At 40.7% G+C, this 25,684-nt stretch overlaps 1 protein-coding gene across 1 annotated transcript in view; it reads left to right on the forward strand.

Moving 5' to 3' along the window:
- LOC114634821 (microtubule-associated serine/threonine-protein kinase 4) overlaps positions 1 to 25,684 on the forward strand; it is a 166,609-nt gene that overhangs the window by 34,197 nt on the left and 106,728 nt on the right. Inside the window, exon 2 of the mRNA XM_028783425.1 lies at positions 18,197 to 18,285. Within this exon, the coding sequence (XP_028639258.1) occupies positions 18,197 to 18,285 (89 nt within the window). The remainder of the gene's footprint in view (positions 1 to 18,196; positions 18,286 to 25,684) is intronic.

The raw sequence follows: 25,684 nt of genomic DNA on the forward strand, positions 1-25,684 counted from the left end.
AAGCAGTTCTCTTCATTTCTACGTCAGTTGATTAACTCTTCCTCTTAGATGAGCTAAGCATTAGTCTTTTTAGAGGTAAAATCATCTCTTAGGAGAGGGAGGAGGAAATGAATCTAAGTTTTCTCTCTAAGAGGAAGTTGTTAACAGTTGAAAACTGACTTAAGGGAGGCCATGACCAGGAGGGCCAGGACGCTTGCAGATGAGAGGTAGCTTTCATAATTAATTATTGACACGCAAGACATTAATGGTTGGTTCTACTGAGGTTTAATGTAATTGCAAAATTCTAAAGTTTATTTTATAGAAAGATTGTATATTGTGTTTACCAAATACGTTAAAGGCACAACCTTCCTGAAAACCTCTGCAGTGCCCTACCCCCACCCTTTTTCATTTCTCAGTATAAAAAAAAATTATATTTAATCATCTTTCCTTTCTGTACTACTTCAAAAAATGTCTTAACCTAAAATGGGAACAATGGTTAGCCTACCTGCATAGTGAAATCTCTTCTTTAGATGACTTTATGTGAGTTATACATTTTATATATTTTTCCTTTTGTCTTTGGTCTTTCTTTTTTAAACCAGTGGCCACCTAGTTTCTATGAAAACTGGGGTAGACTGATTTTTGTTTTGTTCTTCTATTACTTTCCCCTCCTATTACACAAAGTCTCCTAACAGAACAATAGAGGCCTTTTAAAATGCAGGGAAATATCTCCCTCCCCAGATTTCCGGATTGCTAGTCTCTCAGATCCTGGTACCAACCCTCCTTGGCCTGGGGCAAGACACTCTTCAAAAAAAAAAAAAAATGGTTGGGGATTTTTTGGTGAAGTAACAAAAGCTACACGCATGGCAGAAAAAAAAAAAAAAGTTGAGCTAAAACCAACAGCACTAGGTTGTTGGCTGTGCTGTGGAGGTGACTGGGAGCCAACTTCACCTTACAGGGCTGTTGATCACCGCTGTTACTGTGTAGAAGTTAGGAGAGCCTGTATTGCCTGCTACTCATCTGCTCCTCTCCCCTGTGTTTAAAAATTACTAGTGTTTTTTTTTTTCTTTTTGGTATTGCTAAAGACTGAACCCAGGGCCTTGCCTATTTCAAGGCAAGTGTCCTATTATTAAGCCATATCCCCTAGCCTCAAATATTGAATCTTCTACATGCAAAAATAAATGCTTATTCATTTTTCGGTAAAATAGAATTTTTCTTGTTGTTATTAAGGTTGAATGTGTGGTCACATGCTTGCTAGGGAAACACCCTGTCACTGGCTGTATCTTTAGCTTTCTTCTTTTACCTTTTATTTATAGACAGTGTCTCACTAGATTGCCCCAAATTTATAGTTCAGTCAGGCCTTAAATAGTTCACGGTATAGTAGAATAACTGAGATTATAGGTTTGTCCCATCCGGCCTGGCTAAGGAACAATTTTACATCATTTGATACATACAATGTCAAATATTTGTTGTGCTCTTCATGAGGCAAGATTATACCTACTTATGTTCTTGTTCCATACTGTAAGAAAGAAGACCTTTACTCTGTCATAATAAATTCAAGAGACTGGTACAATTCTGCAGAAAGGAACACCGGCTTAAAGAAACAGCAAAAACGGCTGGTGAGGTATTTTGATATGAGGCAGTTGTCTTTAAACTCCCTGATAGAAATTCCTGCCTCTTTTTCCATACTATAGTGTGATATTATAAAGAATTATAGTCTTTGCACTATTGGTTCATGATACAAAGACCTTTATCTATTCCTTGGGCTGGAGATTGCCTCCTTTCTGATCATGGGCTCAGTCACATAGCAGACTGCAACTTTCTAGCTCTCAGAGTTATGAGACAGGCAAGCATCAGCTGGCAGCTGCTGAGAGAGGGGCCTCGAGTCGCCTGCTTATCTCTGACTCTCTGATGAGGTCTGAGCACGCCTCATAGTGAAAATGGACCGTAACAGCCTGCTGCTGACCTTAACGTGTCATTTTCCATGTTCGTAAACACGGGCTCTTAGTAAAACAGGCAGTCATTGCCACTGTTCTGAAGACCAGGCTTGTGAAGAGAAACCCTCAATTTAAGAACACAGACAATGTTCTTTGTTACAGGAATGTGCCCTACAATTTTATGATTATACTGTGAATGAAAATACGATGTTACCACAAAGCCCAAGAAATGGCTTCCTTGGTGGCTCTTGACAGGCTTCATTTTCGAGATGGGCTTAGCTACACTGTTGCTTTCATATGAGTTTTGATCTTACAGTAAGAATTAAGAGTGATTTAGAAAGATAATGAGGGAAATAGGCAGGAGCAGATCTCCGTTTTCATTTCCTTATAGGATCCAGGATTTGTTCTCTATGTTGGGGAATCCTGATTCTGGACTTGGCCCTGTGACACGCAGCTTAATTTGACTCCAGGAAGTTATTCAAGATCCCTTCCATTATGGGAAGCTTATATGGTAGAATACTAACTACTCAGTGCCATTGAATTTCTGCTTAGGCTGTTTCCATGGGAAGGTCAGGATTCCATAACGTTCATAAACAGGAATCCAGGCACACAATGAACAGGAACTCTGAGTCACTGAAGGGAATACAGAATGAGTTTAGGTTGGGTGTCTACTGAGCACAGTGAAGAGGCGGTGTCAGTCTGTTTTCTGGAGCTCGAGGTACTTACTAATAAGGACCAAAACCAAGAGTAGGATGAGCGAGGTCAGCTCATTACACACAAGGCTGCGTCTCAGAGAACAGGTGGCCATGCCTGGAAGAAGCAAGCCAGAGATCTGGAGGAGGCTGCCCTAGAGATAAACTTTTCCTTAGGAACCCAAGCACACAGTCTCATGTGATTTCCTCTGGACCTGTACGTGAATCACAGGATGTTTTTACACAGATTTCTCACATACATGTTCCCTTAAGAGTAGAGGCAAGAATGGGGAAGATGATGAGGGTAGGGATTACATCCTATATGTATATGTGTATGATGGTTTTCTATATATTTATGTGTGTAATTTGAGACAAGCTGAAGCTTACAATCGCCCATACCTCTGTCACCAAGTGCTGGGATTACATGTGTGTGCCACTATTCCCAACAGGAATGCCATCTTGAGAGAATATACAAGGAAAGGAAGGAGGATTTGGGCAAAGCTATAACGATTGTAAAAACACAGATTTTTATATTCTTTACTTATTTAATTTTGATTTACACAATGTGTGACTACTTGACAATTACAAAATCCTCATCACATTTAGTGTGGTTAGTATATGCTATGCTTTTGGTCTCCTTTTTGCCAATTTACTTATGAATGTGGCAGTTAATCTTTTCTCCAAAGCTAGTACAGAGATGGATGCTTTGTGTAGTTAGGGACATTGTACTTGGCTGCAATCCCAACACTCGAGAGGTCAAGGCAGGACGATCTTTAGTTTAAAGCCAGCCAGGGCTACATAGCAAGGTCCCAATGGTAGGGGTTAGAAATCACAAACTTGATACATGTTCTCTTAAATATCCAGAGTTACTTATCTCGAAATGAAGAGGAAACAAGCTACTCAGAAGAGAATAGGATCCAGATGTGTAGATTGATTGACAGCTCCCTCAGAAACAGTAGGATAAGAAGTCTGGCACACACTGTGTAAACACAGTTCTTTCCCTGGTTGTGTCTAGACCAGCTGGTTTGGGCAGGGACAAGGATGATGCGTGTGTTGAGTCATCTACCTGTGGATCTGTGAAAATACACTGTGGAGAAGTGAGTGCCCAACAGTGTGCAGGCCTCAGTTGTGTGTCCATCATGGGTCTGACAACATGTGTGACTGGGAAATAGAAGCATTCCTGCTTAGTGACATTGAGTATCTGTCTACTAGGGTCAAGCTTACTACCTCCCAGAAAATACAATGTGATGTGTGATACTTGGTAGCTTGATCTCTCTCCTGTAACTAACCTTCAGGCTTTAGGCTCAAGGACTTGATTCTGTTGGTACTCCCTGGGTTCACTGTTACCAAGAACACATGATTTGTGTTACAGCAGGATGCTGGGATCTTCATTTTTAAGAACAGGCATCATTGGTGTTAACCTCAGGCTCACCAAAGAATTCCTTCTCCTTTAGAGACAATCCAGCAAAGACAGCTCAAACCATGGGCTCAAAAGACAAACTTGCCTAACTTAGATGCTCTCTCTCTGACTTTCTAGCTGTATAATCTTAGGCTATGGGCTTTCTTAGATCCTCAGTGTTCACATACTTCAAGTTGTGGATTAAAGTTAAGTCCAATTTAAAGAGTGCTCTGGAAATTGAAATAAGTCTTTGGAGGGTACTGAACACTCAGTCAATGTAAAGTTGTTTTTATTATTGTTCTTGCTGTTCACTTGAGGATAGGAGGATTCTGGGAACTTCCTTAGGGTTGTTCAGGGGAGTATGGTAACAGGGAAAGATGTTAGGTTCCTTGAATAGGTAAAAGCTGTTGACTGAGCTGGGTGGATGGTCATGGTTTTGACTGTTGGTCTGAAACCTGGGGGCCAGCTCTTGCTCCACCTTCATTCTACTGGTTGGAAGCCTACATCCAGTGCTTGGGCAGAGGCTCCACATGAGAGTTCATGAACCATTTGTTTTTCTGTTTCTATAGGCAACCAAAGCCCCTTCTTACTTATATTCTTCCTATAACCAGCTTTACACTTACATTCACTCAAGCCTTGATGCCCCCAGTTGGCCTCCTTTGTCCTTGCGTAATTCATTGTTTTGACTCAAAAAGGTGATTCTGTGGACCATGATATACTTCTTGTTCCAAGATCCTCAAAGGAAAAACCTGAGTGTGAGATTCCAAGTAGGAAAGTATAGATATATGACAGCATCTGTACAAGAGGAAAGACCAAATGCTTATTGATTTATTTATATTACTGTGTGTATGTGTGCATGTACGCACACATACACACACACACACACACACACACACTTTATACAAGCTCTCACTAAGTAGGCCAGGATGACATAGCTTATAAATACCTTTTTTATAGCTAATATTCGTAAGACATTTGATATAATTTCTTTACATATATTATTTCTGTTTAGTCTCTGTGTTCACAGATACTCTTTTTCTTCTTTTGAGATAGAATGTTATCTTGTAGCCCAGGCTGACCTCAAACCAACAATAATCCTGCCTCAGCCTTCATGGACTACCATACCCAACAGATAACTGATAATTGTATCATCATTCCACAGATCAATAGAGGACGAGGTTCTAAAGGGCTTGGGAATAGCAACCATATCTGCTGGTTGTAAACCTCGCTTTTTGTGAGTCTCTTCTACTAAGAACTCCATTATGTCAAAAATAGAGCTCTCTCTTGGTCCCCAGTGAAAGCAGGATTACACATTTGCATGTGAAGTCATTAAATGTACCTGGTGTCTAAGGCCCAGCTATAGGAGCCACATGGCTTCTTTCTTTGGCTGCGTTTGACTCTCATGGGGGGAGTCCACTCTTCATACATCACTGGTCTCCTTTGAGATCCCAGATTCTTTTACTGGTTTTGCATTTGACAGCCCCGAGGAACATCCATCACAAAGACTGAATACTGAGCAGTTTGCAGGCCAGGGTCTTCCGCTATCTCGCCAGGCCTCCTGTCTTCAGCAGCAGAACGGGTTCCTCCTGGCCAATTCCATCTTGGCAAAAGAAAAGAATGACTAAGGAAAAAAAAAAAATCACTGGATACAAACGAGAAAAAGAAAAGACATCTGTCAAGTTAATTAAGGGAAAACATGGCCTTGACCCCTTGTTTTTATTGTTGTTTGTTTGTTTTCTGTGCTCACACAGAGGTGAGCCATTCTTCCCCGCTTAGGGTGCCACTTCTCTTTCACGGTAGAAACAAATAGGAAGGCACTAAGAGCTGAAGCTTGGGCCAGCCACACAACTCATTTTAATACCCACTTGGCAGTTTTCCTGTTGCTTCCCCATTTAGGAAACGGTTTTCTTTTACTTCTGTCCATTATCACAGCTTTGACATTCATGTCATTAACAGAATGTCATTTTGCAAGATACTGAATTAGGAGCAGCCAACAACAAAGCATACCGAATGGAAGGAGACTGGCGCCCTGCCACAAGACTTCGCCTTGCAGAAGAGAATCAAGTCTGCCTTTTCGAGGGGCCCTGCATGGTTGTGTTTGTGTCTCAGGGGCAGCAGCCTGTAGAATCAGAGGCAGTTCACTGGTGGGCAGAGCCTTACGCCAGACTGCTACAGCTAAGCGAAATGCCTTCTAGCTGGGAGGTGTTAGGCCTTTAGGCTCTATGTCCTAGAGCAACTTCCGAGAAGGGTCATGCAAAAGCCATTCCTTGTGATCCCAGAAGTAAACTTCCCTTTTTTGGGTCATTCTCTGGGAACCACAGAGAATGGTTCTTATTTCAAGAAGTGATATTTGGCTATGCATCTAAAGTATACTAATGGGCTAAAAATTAAACATCTCTAGTGACAACAGGCTGAACTGGGCATTTGTTTATACTATGGGAATTGAACCTAGGTCCTTCTCACACATCCTGAACACACACTCTGCTTCTGAGCTGTGGTCCCAGCCTGAAATTTAATTTCCGTTTGAAGAAGGCTAGAATGGATAGATCAATATTTATACCTCATCTGTGATTCACACACACACACACACACATATGTATATATGTATATGTGTGTATATATATGTATATATGTGTGTGTCCAAATAAGATTTGCGTATCAAAACAGTTCCCAAAGTAGCTCTCTAATGTTATTGATCATTTCTTTCCTTTTTTCTTTTTTTTTATTGGATATTTTATTTATTTACATTTCAGATGTTATCCCTTTTCCCCATCCCCCCCCCCCAAACTTTTTTCTTTTGGTGTTTTGTTTTGTTGGCTTTTCAACATCAGGTTTCTCTGTTGTCGCACTGGCTGTCCTGAAATTCACTCTGTAGACCAGGCTGGTCTGAAACTCCAAGAGATCTACTTGCCTCCCCAGTTTTTAAAAACCATTGTAAGTGAAGCCAGGGGTAGCAGTGCACTCCTTGAATCCTGCTGGGCCCCTCTGGCTGGCTGTGGAGGAGGCTGATTGCTAACACCAGCACTGGTGGATCTCTGAGTTCCCTGACAGCCTGGGTTACACAGAGGAACCCTGTCTCAAAAAACAAAAACGAAACAAAACCAGAAGACATCCATGACGTACAGCAGGACCAGGTTAATAAAGGAAGATAGAACATTAGATTTAAACGATTGGATTTATTTTCTTGCTTTTGTCTTACACCTACCACACTCTAAGTTTCATTTCTCAAAGGTTTGTTTCTGATCATCTCTTTTACGAACTGGGATAAATCAAAGCCACTGAACTAACTATAGTCTTTTTTTTTTAACTTATTTTATTTATATGAGTACACTGTAGCTGTCTTCAGACACACCAGAAGAGGATGTTGGATCCCATTACAGATGGTTGTGAGCCACCATGTGGTTGCTGGGAATTGAACGCAGGACCTCTGGAAGAGCAGTAAGTGCTCTTAACCGCTTGCTGAGCCATCTCTCCAACCCAACTATAGTCATTTTTATCCAAGGATTTGAAGTTGCTTTTCTGCTACTTAGGAAGATACATTATGTTGTACGATTGATATTCCCATGTATTTTACAAGACATGGAGTTTTTAAAAAAAATCTGGATCTAATGCATATACCTAATATGTGTGGAATCCCAGTACTTGGGAGGCTGAGGCAGGTAGATTGGGAATTTGAGGCCAGCCTTTCCCTGCAATACACCACACACACACACACACACACACACACACACACACACACAGAGAGAGAGTCTAGGAAGTATTGAGAAGCAGGTACTTAGTGCTTCGTCTAGTTTCCCCTAATTCCCATGTATCCTTAGACTTCTTGGTGCTTGACAGAGTCTTCTTGCAGTTTGATTCTGACCTTTCCTCCAGTTAAAAAACTGGCTCCACCAGGTCCACCCCTCCCTCAACTCTTTCTACTTGTCACTTTGATGGCCCTGAGGCCAGTAGGCCTGGGCTGGTGATAACATCTCTTTATCTTGGCAGCACAGATTAGACCTTTGGAGTCTGGAATGAGCCCTTGCAACCTCTGGGCAAGAGTGAGCCCTCTGAGCAGATTCCCAAAGATAGAGGACAAACCTTCCGGCTCTCATATCAGAGATAATAATTATCTGCCCTTAGAGTCCTCTCTTCCCACCCTCCACCCAACACTCCTAATTAGATGCCTTTAATCTTCTTCACATGACATCATAACCTTAATCCAAAAGCGGTGTCAGTCTTCCACTCTCCTAGCCTTTAAAGACCCTCCATGTAGATAGCTGCCTGACTTAATGATCTGAGTCCTGGAGAGAGCATGCAGACACAGTAGGTACCTCTTACCATTTCTGTTGGCAAATACTCTGCACTAACAAGCTCAAGGGTGTTGAGACTTAGGGCTTTTTGCTTTCATGTTTTTACCATCTTAAGCCATTGAATCGGCCCATATCTTTATCCATCCGATCATTCACATCCTACTTGATTTTTTTTTTTCGAGACAGGGTTTCTCTGTGTAGCCCTGGCTGTTCTGGAACTCACTCTGTAGACCAGGCTGGCCTCGAACTCAGAAATCCACCTGCCTCTGCCTCGCAAGTGCTGGGATTGAAGGCGTGCGCCACCACCGCCCGGCTTCCTACTTGATTTTGATACTGTGCTTGTCCTTTCTTTTAATTAATCTGCAGCCCATTGTGATGCTTTTCAGAAAGACTCGTTCCAGTAAGGGGATTCCACAGATTTCTGTTTTCTTAGTTAGTTGCGTGCTTAGCCTCGATCCATCTAGTAGGAACGGGCTATTTAAACATCCCCTTACATCAGTTTGGTATTATAAATTTGACTGGTACTACAAGTTAAATTATAAACTTCTTCAAGGGGGCGACTGTATTTAGCCACTCCCTTAACTTACATCATAGCTAGGTGTGGTGGTTCACACCTCTAATCTTCAGCAGCACCCGGAGGCAGAGGCAGGCAGATCCCTGTGGGTTTTAGGCTAGCTTGGGCTACATCATCAAGCTCCAGGCCAGTCAAGGATACATAGTGACACCCTGTCTCAAACAAAAACAAAACAACAAAACAAAAAATTAGTTAACCTACCTTTGGCTGAGATGTAGTTTAGAGAGAAGCCAAGAGGTGTTAACTGCATACCAGACCTGGATCCAGTCCACAGCACTGCCCCCACCCCCTACCCCTGCCTTTTTAATGTCTCTATTTAAATCATTTTTGTTTTCTGTCTTTTCATAGCTAACCAGAGGGCTTCAGTATAATAAAAAAAAATACGAACTTTATCTTCAGGGATTCTCCATTTCTCGAATTTAAACAACATGTTGAATGCCAGGTTCTATGTTGAATGAAGACAGGGTCCCAGAGGGATACTCTGTTTACCATGGTTACTGTATTACAACACCATCGGTGTCAGCAACCATCAATCACAGGATAAGAATGTGACCTCCTAGCTCATCCTGTCAGCCATATCAACAGTAGCTGTTCTGGCCTGTCTGTCTTTAAAATAGCTATAAAATGGAGAGTAATTTAGGAGACCTCAACTTTTATAAATTTTACCTTTTATGTATTATTATAGGATGGATATATGACACGGTGCACATACAGAAGTCAGGGGACACCTTTGTGAAATCGGTTCTCTTCTTTTACCTTTAAGTAGGTTTCAGAGATTGGTTGTCAAGTTTGCATCATTAGTCAGCAAGCCTCTTTCCCCACTGAGCCATCTCACCGGTCTGGTCCTAGAAGACAAACTGTAAAGACATTTCTGTCAAGTAAATCATTAAGAGATTATGAAGCAAATCCTATGAACCACTGAATAGATTGCAGTGAGTCATATACTGTATGCTGCAAATGATTCTAGTGTTTATTATGAAAGTATATTTAAGAACGGATTGGTAATTTGTCTCATACTTCAGATTGCAACATGTGCCTGTTTATACCTTCAGAACATGAGTATCACTGGGTCATTCGTAGGCTTGAGGCTTAGAGAGAGTTCCCCTTTCTTCCTCACAGTATCTTATATGTAGGAAGGACACTCCATAAACAGTTGTTTCCTGGGGTAGGGCCTCCCTAATATCTGTATGTTCATCTGTCTCTCTTGTGTGAAGATAGAAAATTGGGCTCAACCTCAGTTGGAGGCCTATCTTTTTTAAAAAAAAAAAAATTATAGGGTTAGTTTATTTTAACTCTATTTTATAATATTTGGTCACTTTTATCCCTCAACTAACAAAATTCATTTTTATGATGTTCATATTTATTTATTTATTTATTTATTCATTCATTCATTCATTTTACATCCCACTTACTGCCCCCCCCTTGGTAACCCCTTCTCACAATCCTTCCCCCATTTCCATTTCCTTTTCCTCTGAGAGAGTGGGGGCCTCTCTGGGTATCCTTTCACCCAGTCATATCAAGTCTCTGTGAGGCTAGGCACATCTTCTCCCACTGAGGCCAGACAAGGAAACCCAGCTAGAATATATCCCACAGACAGGCAACAGCTTTTGGGATAGCCCTGGCTCCAACTGTTCGGGACCCACATGAAGACCACGCAGCACATCTGCTACAAATATGCAGGGAGGCCTAGGTCCAGTTCATGTATGTCCTTTAGTTGATAGTTAAGTCTCTGAGAGCCCCAACTGTCTAGGATAGTTAACTCTCTGGTCCTCCTGTGGAGTTCATATCCCCTTTGGGGCCTCCAACCTTCCTGCTACTCTTCCATAAGAGTTACTGTTTGGTTATGGATGACTGACTACATCCTTCTGAGTTAGCTGCTGGGTGGAGTCTCTCAGAGGACAGCCATGCTAGACTCCCGTCTGCAAGCATAACATTGTCATTACTTGTGTCAGGGATTGGTGCTTGAGTACGGGCTTATCTTAATGGATTAGTATTTTCAAGAAACCCTGACTATGGTCATATATATTTAATTATGTATGCATGTATATGTGTCTATTTAAATGTGTGTAAATTTTTCCTATTACTTTCTTCAGAACTTTTGAAAGCTTACTCAAACTTTGTAGTAGCTGTTGGAATCTGTTGATACTTCTTACTCATAAATAAAGACAGTATGAGAACTTACTCATTTCTAGTATGAGTCGTGCCTTTAGGAAGGATCTGTCTGCTAATGGAAAAGTTTAGTTCATGTATCAAGATGGTCAGTATGGACATCCTCCTCATAACTATGTGTGCTCATTGTGCTGATGCAAATACTAAAAGAGCTAATGCCCTTGACTTCATCCATTTCCATACTGACCTTATCTCCAGCATCCTGGAGGCAGAGGCTAATGCATAGTGCTCTCATTGAATCTGGGGCCATCTTGCTAAGTTTTAAAGAGGGAAATGTTATATTTTAAACATGGTGTTCATCTAGGATGTACATAGACCTTGCTTCCTAACTCCTCACTCTGCTTCCTTCTTCCCTTGTCCCAGCTTATCATCCAGAATGATTTTCTTTAAAACTAAAGGCAAATTATGCCCAAAATCCTTAATACTTTCCCTTTCTCTGACTAAATGCAGACTCCCTACACCATGGTCTGCAAGCTTGATATCTTCATTGGCTTCTGTCTACTGTTCGATACCTAAGGTTCTCCACTGATCTTTCCATCTCAGCATGCTGGCATGCTTCTGTTCCTGGAACCCGCTTGCCCCAGGGGCTGTGCTTATTCTTCATACTTGCTCTCTTACTTCCTGGTTTTACCAGATACCAGCTCCCCAGTGAGGCCTTTCCCTGAACATCTATTTAGGTAAGATCCTGGCCTTCCTTACTGGTACCCCAGCCACAGTTTCTGCATGATTTTCCTCCATCATCATTCCACATGCGATGTATGTTACATTGTATGCGGTACTTACGTCCACTTTAGAAGAGAACTGTAGATTTGTTCAGAACACTGCCTGTTTTAAAATATCTGCACACTGAGCAAATAGTTAACTGGATAAAGTAACAAAAGCCTTGATTTGATGAGCTATAGGGAAGACCCCAGCACGAATATTGTCTTGAAATGAGTGACAGCACCTGTGGAGCTGAGGGAAGCTCAGAAAAGGTTGCTTTCTGCTTCCTTTAGGCAGGAATGATGTTATCCAGCCAGCTATTTCATGTGACTGTGCTATTGGAGAGGAGCTAGAGATGTAGACTGAAGATGCCCAGAAAAGGGATTGCTTAAATGACAGCAGAAAGACAAAGTGTTTATGGGAAACTTCCACAGAAGGAACGTAGAGCTAAGCCATAGGGTGCAGGAAGCAACACCAGGACATGGGGGAAAGTGTCCAAAGACTTTAGGGAATGTTGTTTTGCTGTTGCACAATATTTTTCCTTCAATTACATTTTCAAGTATTTTGCAATCAGATTCTCAAAAGCACGGGCTCCTACATATTCAGTGTCGCAAGGAGAAAGGAGGAAGGTCTACAGTATGTAATTTTAGTGCATTTAAGAATCCTAAAATTTGCTTCAAATGGATAACCTTAAAAATAAATGAATACAGACCCATGTTTATGTTGCCACAATTAAAGCTTAAAATTACAATGTTGAGTAGAGAAAAAGTAAGTTAGTGTATATATATATATATATATATATATATATATATACTCAAAACATAACTCATACAAAGTGAACATATTCAGAGATTTATTAACTTATTAATTAGAGAAAAGTGACATAACAAGACAGATTATATGAGTTTTTTAAATGAACATATATGTATAGTCATTCAGGAACTATGAAATGAATTTGCTTGTAGATGTGAAACTGCTTTCTGTTTAACAGGACATTGACTGTCTTAGGCCATCTTTCTATGAGGGAGTCAGTTGTACTTCAAGGAGACAGATTATACATTCAAAGACAGGAGCCATTTGCATTGCTCCCCATCCTCGACGGCTTTAACGGAAACAACATTTTACCATAGCATAGTCAGTAGGAATACTGAGATGCTCAGGTCTTTAAAGGAACCTACTCATTCTCTTTGTGTGCAATTCCAAATTGTGGGGTTTTCCTGATAACTGAAAGCAGTAGTAAAAATGTAAAAATTTTAACATAATCCTGTAAACACACACACACACACAGAGAGAGAGAGAGAGATGTTCACAAGCTGTAGTACCAACAGTGAAGGAAGGAGGCCTGGGATATAAATCAGTCTGTAGAGAGCTGACCTATTGAGCAGGAAGCCCTGGGTTTGATTCCCAGCAACACATAAACCAGAATCTCAGCACTTCACATCTAGGAGACCGAAAGAGGGGCAAACATTTGAGGCCAACTTGGAGAGGTAGAGAAGAAGATGTTTAGGGAGTGGGGGAATTCTCTTTTTTCAAAAAGATTTGAAATAGATACGACAAATGATATAATGATCCATCCCAGAGTTGTTGAGACTATTACATTCTCTCTCTCTTTTAAAAGATTTCTTGGATAGAAACTAGTTTCTTACTAGTTTTCTCATGTGGGCAAACCCCTTGATTTTAACAGTATGGAAGCTGTAGTTATAATATTAGTGTATATAATATTAGTTACTCAGCAGCTCATTAGACTGCCTTTGCCTCCTGATGATGGCCAGTCTCCAATACTTCAGCCTTCCTCTGTGTTTAAGGAATATTCAGATGGTTCGATTCTACCATCGTGTTAGGAAATAGCAGATGTTTTCTGAATAGTGTAGCTTTGGTCAGTAATTGGTCTCCTGTGCAAATTTATCAAAATCTCCATCAAGGTAAAAATGATAAGCTGGACTTCTCTCTGCCCTCTTCTTGGTTCGCTGTGACTCTTACCTCTCCATGGTAGTCAGTGACAGGTTGTACTCAGTGTTGACCTTTCCAATCAGTTACAAATTAAAAGGTTACAGCCAGCGGGGCTTGGTCTGCTCAGTTGTCTTATGACAACCAGACATGCTAAGAACTCATGTCTCATTGTAAATGTAATTTAAAGTTAAGCAAAAAATTAACTACTTGGAATAATTTAAAATAGTCAAGGCCTGCTGGGCTTTCAGAGACCTGGCAGGAGATATAGGTTCTTTTGCCAGAAGACAAGTGACACATCCAGGTGTCACACATTCACTGAGCCCCGAAGCCTTTCTAGGGAACTTGAGCTTAAAGACAATTTGGACAGAAATGGGGTGTGAGTGCCATGGACCAAATATGCCTTCCTTTCCCAACATCAGCCTGATAACCAGATGTGTTTGTCCTCACTGCATCTGGTCTGGCTTAGATAATGAAACCTGTGAGCATTTTCTTTATCATCCAAAAGGGAAGATCTGCTAGCCGCCATTAAGGTGCCCCAAGCTTTGTGAAGATCTTGGTGGTGGCAATGGACTTAGTGGCAAATAGCAGGACAAAAACCATTCAGCCAATCACAGTGCTCCCATCACTCTAAAGTTGTCCCTCAACTGCTAACCAGCAGAATGACACCCTTTCTTACAGAATTCTGTCTTGAGCTCTTGCCTCCCATTGTTCAGTGGCCAGCCTGGCCAGCTCACTCAAAAGTGATGTCATCATCTTTCCCTCATCCTGTTCCTCCCAGGTCCCAGGTCTGTAGTGGGCAGGGTGCACTGTCTGTGCCATGTGTATGTATGTGTGCATGTGTGCGTGCGTGGAGGTATAAGTTTGTGTGTGTGTGTGTGTGTGTGTGTGTGTGTGTGTGTGTGTGCGAGCGAATGTGAGGGAGATGGGGGAGAGACAGAGGGAGAAAAAAAGCCTTCTTTTTGTACCTCATCTGTACCTGTCTTTGTCCCTGGGTGGATCTTTCCAGGGAGGAACCAGGGAGTGAGTAATGAGTAGTTACTAAGGACAATCATGCTTGTCCTAATCCACTGTTTATCTCTGCCTTTGTGTCAAGTTGTAAGCAGCTGTCTTCTTGCTAAATTCTGGCTTTACAAGGAAGAAATCCCAGTGTGTGACGAAACAGTCACCTCCTAAATTCTGTAGGACAAGCAGAGCATACTATGTACTAGAAGAGTAAGTTTTCTCTTGTGTCGCTTCCACTGGAGATCTGCAATGGGGATACTTTGGAGGTGTGAACACTGGCTAGGCTATTAGAAGTTTGGGTCGGGTGAGGAGAGGGCTGTATCTTGGAAGAGTTGGGGAGGAATAATGCATTTTATGTTGGAATACATAGACGGCATGAGCGCAAGTCTCTTCAGTTTCTTTTCTGACCTGTGTGCTGAGGATCCAAACTAGAGAAAACATTTAACAAGGTGCAGTGCTGGGATTAGGATGAATTATGAGAGATTTATGCTGAAGAGATGTGGCATTACTGTTTCACTTGGTAGGAGATGCCTGCTTTTTCCATGGATGACTGCTTGGGAAGAAGCCAGAAGAACTTAGTCACACTGAAAGTCACACTGAGCTGTGTGTGTGTGTGTGTGTGTGTGTGTGTGTGTGTGTGTGTAGATGGGGGGACAACCACACATATGCTCCAGGTATTTCAGGATTCAGTATATAATAAAGTGCCGCTTTACCTTTAAGAATCGTAGCAGTAAGTTCATCGTGAGGTCAAAATCCTATGTCCTAAGTATAGAGATTTATCTTGTGTACACACAGGAATCTGCTGTGACCTGTATTTCCTCAACTCGGTTTTACCACATCGGAACAGATTATGTTTAAAGGCTTCCTCTTGGATTGTTGAGAGAGTTTTAAAAGTTCCTAGTGTATTACACTTTTAACAACATCTCCACCTTCCTGTGGAAAGTGTCAAAGGTTGTAGAGGATACTTAAATCACCTTGTATGTGAGGAGATAGATCTCTCATTCTTTCTTTCTTTTTCTTTTTTAAAATGAGTATGCTGTCACTGACACACCAGAAGAGGGCATCTGATCCCATTCCAGATGGTTGTCAGCCACCATGTGGTTGCTGGGAATCTAACTCAGGTCCTCTGGAAGAACAGTCAGTGCTCTTAACCACTGAGCCATCTCTGCAGCTTCCTCTCATTATTTCAATAAAACCTACTTTCAGGTTTTACTTGCATGTTTCTTTTTAAAGATTAACTCACCCTTTCACTGCTTGCTGATAGACTCTAAATAACTGATGTGATTGTGAGGGCTTTTTATTTTATTATTCTATTATTTGGCTTGCTATAGTAGTAATATACTATTATATAATACATATAGACTAACCAGTTTATAGGATTCTTAGGAAAATGTTTTTTTTTTAAGTTTTATTTGAGAAATAGCCTTTCTTAATTTTAGTTATAGGGTAGTCACATTAATATGTGATGATAATAATAATTAATATTGACATCCATAAATTATATATTTACTGGGTTATCGATTATATTCATTCATTTTAGTTACATATAGGAACACTAATTAACTATGTTGAGGAATTCTTTATGAATTACATAGATTCAATATTAAATGTAAAAATTTCAATGCCTATTTTTGTAATAACTAATCTGAAATTTAGTTGATTTGCCCGAGAAAGTTTGCTGAAATTTCCAAGATATGAATTTATCATTTCTAATTTCTTTGATGAACATTGACAGATTAGTATATTTAATGGTCCCTTCCTGAAGTGAGAGGAGGCATTAATTTGAATTAACACTAAATGTATTCTGTAGTATCATTGAAAAACAATCAGACTATCAGACTTAATGATTATGAATTTAATAGCTTGAGAACACAGTTCTTGATAGATGAGCTGATAATATGGCAGTCTACCTTCCTAATTAACTACCAGGGGCCTATCATCATTCAACAGCTTCTTTAAGGCTAAGTAAACATGATGTTAATTAAACTCACAGATAATGCTAGGGGATGTTGATTGCTGCAACAAGGAAAAGAAACCCATGCAGCCTGACCTTAAGAAATGCTAAGTATGGGATTGTTGGCAGTGATAACACACAGCAAACATCAAGCCAACTGACTCCCCAGTCGGTGTTGCTGAGAGAGATTGGTATAGGTTTGAAATGTGTTCTTTGAAGATTAGGAATAGTCCTTTCAAATTGTCTAGTCTATTTTTCTATTGCTGAGGATTTGAGCCTAGGCTTCTCTTACACACTAGACGAGTGCTTGAATACTGAACTATTTCCCAAGCCCGTTCTGTAGTTTTTTAACAAAATGAAAAAACGAGTCTCACTATGTCTCACAAGCCGGCCTTGAGCTTGCTCTGGACTCCAGGCTGGCCTTATATTTGTGATCCTTCTGCTTTAGTCTTCTGGGTGGCTGTGATGTCTTTTGCATCCTCACCAGGCAGGGTTGAAGATGTATACAAACCCTGAAATATCAAATCCTACGCTCATGCAGACGCCTTCAGGAGCATGGCTGCACAGGGCCTCTTATGAGTTAAGATTCTGCTAATTATGGTCAAGTCTGACAAAGGGAAAGTGGCTTCTGTGTAGTCTCAGTGCCTGGAACACTTGTTGGTGAGGTCGAGATGGAACTGTGAATTCATTACTCTTTCTGGGTACTACAATGATCCAGGAGAATAAATGACTAATGTGTATTAAAGAAGGCAAACAAATGTAAGAAAACATCCACCTCTCCATCACTGGGGTTTGTCTTTGATGCTTGTGCAGTGTTACCTTGAAATTCATCTGATATCTCCTTACTAGCAGAAACAGGAAAAAGTAGGTACCTTGTATCCATATATATGAACCCATTTACCACATATTCAAATACAGCCAATAGCAGATTAGAAGATGCCATCACTGCTGTCTTAAGACACTGGAATCTATTTTCCTGTTTCCTAACATGTTCCTTAATAAGGAATTTGAATGTAGCACACAAGATGAAAAACGAGTGAGCGGCAAGCTGCATTTATCTTAGGCATCGACTGTTTTATTGACAAAAGGCACAAATATGAAATTTGTCTAAATAATTAGACTTTTAATTAGTGCATCACTGTAAGATGAATGCCATTCTGCTTCGTTGCATATGATTCCCTATTAGAAATTTCATGTCAACAAGGATTCTACCTGTGGTTCGCTAATCTGAATCCTTAATTTATCACGTGCGTTTATGGCCTGACACATCCTTGTAGATGCAGATGTGAGCTGAGAGAAGATGTTCTATTGTAGCTCTGCTGTGGTGAGGAATATTGATGATGCTATGCTGTATGAATATATTATGGGTTCTCACATTCAGGGGATAGGTCTCAATTCCATATTAGTGAGCATGCAATAGTTCTCTGTGCTGTTGGCAACAGCATGAGGAGGTCCTGGAGGGTGTGCATCCTTGTTTGTGTCAGCTTTGAATCTGCTCAAATAGTAGTGGTGTGTTTTTCTTCACCTGGTTTTTCTTTCCTTCTGACAGTTGCCGAACAAGCAACCGGAAGAGTTTGATAGGCAATGGCCAGTCTCCAGCATTGCCTAGACCACACTCACCTCTCTCTGCTCATGCAGGTAACTGACGACTCTCTTGTTTCTTTGTCTTTTAAAAGCAAGCAATCTAGACCTTTTGAGACCTACGTGTGTTTTTTATACCTGCCTTGATTTCCCTATTATGGTACTATTAAGTTATTCTTTCTGAGATAACAGATTACATTTTTTTTTGTATGTCAAGCTCTCTGTAATTAATTTGTTTTCTGTTGCTAAATTTTGTTACATTGTCAGACCCATTTGTCCATTCAGGATATCTTTAGGGGCTTCAAACACAGCAGTATGAAGAAGAAAAGTGTTCAGAAAGATTCAGCCTGGTCCCCCTAAAACTAAGCATTATGGATATGTTAAAATAGCTGGTTGTTGTCTAGACCAATGATTCTCAACCTTCCTAATGCTGTGACCCTTTATTATAGTTCCTGATGTTGTGGTGACCCCAACCATAAAATTACTTTGCTGCTACTACTTAACTGTCATTTTGCTACTCTTATGTACTGCAACGTAACTATCTGACATACAGGATACCTGATATGCAACTTCTAAAGGGGTTGCAACCAACAGGTTGAGAAATCCTGGTCTAGATCATGAAGATGCAGGAGCGGCCAGAAGTTTGAAGTCCTTGTAGAATTATAAGGATGAGAAACACTAAAGCTATTCAGTGGAAACTGCTTTCTATGCCTTTTATTTCAATTCTCTGACAAAAGTAGTGTATATGGTGGGGAGGCCACTTTTAACAGAAAAGTCAGGAAGAGTTTCAATAAACCTCTTGGCCAAGATGTTGAAAATAGGTAAGATTTGGGCAGGGTAGATAGCAAAGGGATAAAAGAAAGAACTCTCGTTTGGAATAGTCATGCTTGATAAGTGCTAAAGAAACAGGAAAAGTGGGCACCTTGTGCCCACTTATAGTAATCGATTTCTAGCTACACCAGTGGCTCAGTCTGCTTGAGAGAAGATATTAACTCGTATTCTAATACACGGGTCCATTTTTATTAATCTGGAACATGTCCCTAATGAGGAATAAAGTTAGTATTCAAGATGAAAACTGAATGATTGGCGAGACAGAGAAATGGAAAGGCAGGCGAAGGCTGAGGAGTAGAAAGGTTTTGCCTACCTCTTTGGGATGTGGAAGAAGATCTGGGCTGTAGGAGGTGTGTATGGCTCAGGACAGATTCCTGAATGAGGTGGTAGCCCTGCTTCCATGGCTCCCAGTGGAAACTCTAAAGTGATACCAATGGAGCCTCAGACGATCTTGCTTTCAAAGCTAAGTGTCTGGCTGTCTAGCAGGCAGTCCTTGGCTACAGAGGTATTTGCAGTCCATGATGGGTAGAAGATGATGCTTTGGAATGACCAAAATTAAAAGGTGTCAAAGGGTCTGTGGGCAGCAGTGGCACCTGATGACCCAGGCTTAACCTCTGCTACACACATGGTCGGAAAGACACAGTTTTCACTGTTTGCCCTCTGACCTCAGCAGATGCTAGGTTGCACCCATATACTGTACACAAGCATGCACATACACACTAAATAAATAAATGTAAAAATTAGAACTTTAATGGTGACTCAGTGAAAAGGTACAAGAAAATTATAAAGTAGTAAAAAGGACTGCAGTGTTCAGAAATGTCTCCTCCAGAGCTAGCGCTGGAGAAGGGGTGTGTACACAGGAAGGCGGTTAAACTCCAGCCGTGACACCCTTCATCCTTGCTTGGCATTTCAAGCAGCCTGAAGTTTAATCGGTTGGGAAATGGATAAATGAACTTTGATCCAGTCACGCAGAGAAAACAAATTAACTAGCTAGCCCTGCACATGTCTACATGGATGAAACTCAAATATAGTGTTGGGCAACAAAGGCAAATTGCAAAAGAATGTTGCTTAGCCATTCAGCCATTCACATGAAATTAATGTGGTGCTATGGGTATTGTTTCGTTTACACACACAGACACACACACACACAAGACGTATGTATGCCATTTTTTCCTTAATTATTACTAGAACTAAAATGTATCTATATACATGACATATATATGATATTATATATTACCTACTATATATATATTAGTGAGAGATGGGAGAAATAGTTTATATTTTTAATTGAAAATACATTTTTTCATACAGTGTTTATGGTTTTCCTTTCCTTATTTCCTCCCACATTCTTCCTACCCTTTCAACTTCATATTTCTCTCTTTCTCTCTTTAGAAAATATGCAGGCAAATAAACAAAACGAACCAGAATAAACAACACAAAAGCACGTAAGAAAACAAAGAAAAAATACCAAAAGTGCATATATGTGTGCATGTGCACACACACACAGACACACACACAGCATAAAGACTCAAAATCTACTTTATATGTAAACTGTAGTATACAAACAAAAGGCTAGTAAGGTAAAAAAAAAAAATGACCAAACAAGGCAATATGAGACCAAAAAATCTCCAAAATCACCAATGAGTTCATTTTGTGTCTGTCATCTACTGCTGAGCATGGGGTCTGCCCTTAAGAATTCCCAGGGAGACTTCATTTAGGAAACTGATTTTTCCTTTGCAGGTAAATGTCAGTTTGAGATAGCTTGTTGGTTAGGGGTGGGAGCAAGTGTCTCCCGCTCTTGGTGCTGAGACTTTAAGTGTCTTAGACCTGTGCAGGCCTTGTGCATGCAGCCACAGTCTTTATGAGTTTGTATATGTGGCTGTCTTGTTGTGTCTAGAAGACAGTTTTCATGGTGTAATGCACCCCTTTCGGCTTTCACAGGCTCCCCACCTCCTCCTCTTCCACATCGTTCTTGAGCTCTGTGGGGAGGGATTGATGAAGAAATTCCATTTGGAACTGAAGGTTTTACCTGATAGTGAGAGATGTCTAGTTGGAGGTTTGTCTTCCCCCATTATTTGGTGACTCTAGTTAGAGGAAAGAGAATAAATTTAAGGACCAGTTTTATGATAGTTACTTTAAAGAGGTGTGAGGGACATATAGGACACATATTAAAAAAAAGAGAAAGAGCGAGAGCGAGAGCGAGAGAGAGAGAGAGAGAGAGAGAGAGAGAGAGCGTGAAGCTATTGATAATTTTACTTAATTCCAAAGCTATGTAATGAGTAAGCATGCAATTATTAAAATTATTACTCTCTGTATACATATATATATTTTTTTCCTTTGAGACAAGATCTCACTATGTAACACTGACTGGCCTAGAACCTACTCTGTGGACCAGGCTATCCTTGAACTCACAGAAATCTATCTGCTCTGACTCCAGAGTGCAGGAATTTAAAGTGTGTGCTATCACACCCAGATGGATTGAACATTTTTTTTTGTTATGTCATTGTCATGATAGTTGAGGCCTACAGACAGTCACTCAAGAACAGACTCTGTAGGGCCTGGAACTGAGTGTATTAAACCCTTCTGTTTTTCTGAGGTCTACCCCAGGGCCTGGCAGTCTTACTAAGTGCTAAGTGGAAGATAGATTCTGTTAAGTATAACTCAACAGTGATTTTAAGTGTGTGACCTTCCTCCTCTCTGTGGTGTTTGATGTCCATTTCCCAACATTTATGTGTCTGTTGATTAGGTTTTTATTGCCTTGGTTTTCTTTAGCTCTAATATTGAGAAGAGAGAGTATGTGGTTAAGGCTGTAATGATCCTTTAATTGTTTATTCCTCTTCTTCTTTTTTTTTTTGGTTTTTCCAAGACAGGATTTCTTTGTGTAGTCCTGGCTGTCCTGGAACTCACTCTGTAGACCAGGCTGGCCTCGAACTCAGAAATCTGCCTGCCTCTGCCTCCCAAGTGCTGGGATAATAGGCGTGTTCCACCACTACCTGGCTATTCCCCTTCTATATTCCCTTAGCTTGATTTTTTAAAAAAAATCTGCATTGGTTATAGAATGTAATCTGAGGGTTCTGAGCAAGGAGTGGTGTGTTGTTCAGGGTTTGAGTGCTTTTCTTTGTTACTGAGCCAGGTTGTTACTCAGAGGAGTAACATCTGTCAGATCTTTCTTTCTTTCTTTTTCTTTCTTTCTTTCTTTCTTTCTCTCTCTCTCTCTTTCTTTCTTTCTTTCTTTCTTTCTCTCTCTTTCTTTCTTTTTTCTCTCTTTCTTTCTTTTTTTCTCTCTCTTTCTTTCTTTCTTTCTTTCTTTCTTTCTTTCTTTCTTTCTTTTTTGTGAGAAGTGGCATTTATCACAACCTGTCAGATCCCTGTTTCTGTGTAGTAAAAATGAAGAAGATGTAAATGAAGAGAAGGCCAGTTCGTCATGGTGTCCTGCTAGTGTGTGCCTTGTCACTTCCCATGGCTTACTCTTCTATCTTGTTGCCTGTATTTGATCCAGGGTGCTTGGTGAGGCTGATCAGATGCCACCATGAAAACAGATAGCAAAGCTGCCATCGCTCAGGTGCTATTAGCCTATCATCCAGAGCCGCACCCACTTTGTTTTCCTAAGGGAGGGGAGTGTAAACTGACCACTGGCATAGGAGTCTTATAAATGCATCCAGTGCTGATTATCTCCATGAATTGGTTATGTCGGGAACATTCAGCAGAAGAGAGGCATTCACAGGATGTTCTGGGGAGCCCAGAGGTTCCTGAAAGAACACGGAACAGGACAGCCATTTAAAAGCAAGAAAAGTGAAAAATGCCAGGCTCCCAGTTCCAGGAAGATTCAAAGCATTAAGGCTCATTCAGAACTTCCAGTGGAAGACACTGGGACATATTTCCTGACATGAAAAATTCTGTGTATTAAGAGTGAAAAGAAATCTAAGTGTGGAATATATATTTGTCTATGAGTAATTGCCCACCTGATGGCTTTAATGTACAAAGGGCTGGCATAGATGGGTGGCAAGGGGTGAGTGGGCGGATAGGAAATGGTGTAAATGGCCTATCATGAGGGAGGGGAGCCATCAAAAAAATTGACTTGTAACGTGATTGACATCCTGGAACAACTTGAGCCAAAAGAGTGAGATGGTATCATTTACCTGGAGTAGGCTGCAGTACTTTATTTGTTGAATCCAGTAACAGGGAAGATAGGGGAAAACAGCCCCTTTTTCACACTGCAGAAGATGCTGACATGGATCAGTGTAACTGTGAGGTTAGTGGCTTATAGTTTTGCTTAAAATGTGAAATGTATTTACCCTTTGACCCAATAAATCTATATATGGAAATACCTCTTCCCTACATTTCCTTAAAACAATAGGAAATTATAAACGTTAGCATTGCCTCTGACTAGTAAGCAGGAAGGTAAGTTGTTATTAGTCTTTTTACTTAACCTGTCATTCAGCGATGGGCTTGTATATGATCAGGTATATAAAGCCAGCAGAAATTGTACTAAAGGAAATAATAGGCTTTTATGTACAGTGCTGGAAAAATGCACAAATAAGTGAGAAAAATTACATGTCGTAATTATGTCTGTGTGCACATTTTAATGTACATATGCTCGTGTATACACTCTTGTGGGATTCATGCATATTCATAAGGAATTTGTGGAAAGATAGAGAAATTGTGAGCAGTGTTTATTTGCAGGGAATAAAAAGATTGAGAAATTAGCATATGTTACTTCATAATTTAAAAAAAAAAAAGCTTTAAAACTAATACCGAAAAGGAAATAAAATACCTGCCGCCATTCTCTGCTGTCTTGTAACAGATTACCAAAGATTCGCCGGCTCAGAACAGGATGCATTTCTTAATCTTGTGGTTTTGTGGAGATAGATGTCTGGACAAGCTTGCTTAGGCTCTTTGCTCAGGGTATTGTAAAACCAAAATTAAGGTGTTGTCTGGGCAGGGTTGTGACCTGTAGTCTGGGTAAGTGCCCACTTCAAGTTCATACAGGTCGCAGGCAGATTTAGACCACTGTCTTCCCGGGGGTTGCTTTTGGGGTTGCTTTCGGCTGCCTGTCCCTACTGTTAGCCAGCCACAACTCATCCAGTCATTGTCGTGCTTCAAATCTGATTTCCTTTTCCATCAGCCACAGAAAGTTCTTTCCTTGTAGAGGGCCCATCCAGATAATCTCTGTAATTTAAGGTCAGCTGACATGGGGCTTCAATTACAGCTGCGAAATCCGGTAGGAGTTGTACCAGCCTGTATTCACATCTGATTGGATAACTAGGGAATGGAGCTCTTGAGGGGACCTTCTTGAAAATTCAGTCTATGTGCATCATGCCTTCCATTTACATTTTAATTCACACGTGTAACACATGGACTCTGAGAGTGCCACTTAACCCTCATACTAAATGGAGGCAGATGACAGAGACCCAGGACCCTGGGTTTTAAAGGACTGAAGTGACAGCTCTAGTCTAGTTGGCCAGAATACTTACTCCATTGTTTTTTTCAGTTTGTATTAGTGAATTTGCTGGTGACTTTTAAAAGAGTTTCTGGAGGAAAAAAATGTTTATCTCTTTTTAATCAGGCAGCTCTAAGAAGTAATAGTATATAATCACCATTACAGTCCTACAAAAGGAACCCTGAGCCTCGCAGGTACTGGACCAGTACCATTCCACTGTGCTCCAGCTCCGCCCCTCCAAGCATTTCTAAAGACAGGGACTAACCTTAAAGGCTCAATTAAATTATCAATACACTGTGGCATGTTTCTTATATGTAACTTTCATGTGTGGTATAGGTACACATATGTTGTTTGAGAAGGAATTTCATTTCTCAAGGATTAGACACCTTGTATCAGTGAGTTCTGTTTGCTGAGCACAGCTTGCAAGTCGTCACTGAGACAAAAGAGGGTCAAGGGGAGAAAGTCGGAGAATGTTTGCAGTCTGCATACAGAGCTAACAGCGAAACATCCTGACTCCCTGTGTTCCACAGGGATCACTATGGACATTTTGATGTGCATACACACATCTTCACTTCCACATCCATGAAATCCGAGTGAGGAAATACTCTGCAGACATTATGTAAATATTTAAAGTTAAGATTTTTATTGTTGCTGAAAAATCATAGAGGCTTCCCCCATTCGGATTTGTATTTATATCTCCTTTGGAGCCATCCATGAAAACTGGCCACTCCTAATTTAGCTCAGCTCTAGCCCAGGTTTCATCCTCTCTCACTGTGACCACAGAGCTCATTCATGAGAGGTTACACTAAACGGCTGGGGGTGAGGCAGGGCTTAGAGAGACGGCTGTGCTTCTGCTTATTCGTCTGACTTCAGGGTTAAGGCTAGGACAAGGACTTCTAAGATAGGCCAGAACAGACAGGATAAAGAAAGAATTTGGTGTGCCAAAGATGTCTCTTGGACCATCGCTGTGTTATACCCACTTCTGTCCTTGATGTTAGCAACAAACTTTGTATTGATCCACTGCCCCAAAGCCTGGGAGATGATTACATAGAGACTTAGTAAAGTATTGCATTTGGGCCGCCAATGATAGCCGAATACTTGGAGGCCCTCTCCTTTTCCTTCTGTGTATTTTTATCATGGTCTGTCTGTCTGTCTGTCTCTCTCTCTCTCTCTCTCTCTCTCTCT

Source organism: Grammomys surdaster, unplaced genomic scaffold, assembly GCF_004785775.1.
Source record: "Grammomys surdaster isolate TR1022 unplaced genomic scaffold, NIH_TR_1.0 99, whole genome shotgun sequence".
In the NCBI taxonomy this organism is placed as follows: domain Eukaryota; kingdom Metazoa; phylum Chordata; class Mammalia; order Rodentia; family Muridae; genus Grammomys; species Grammomys surdaster.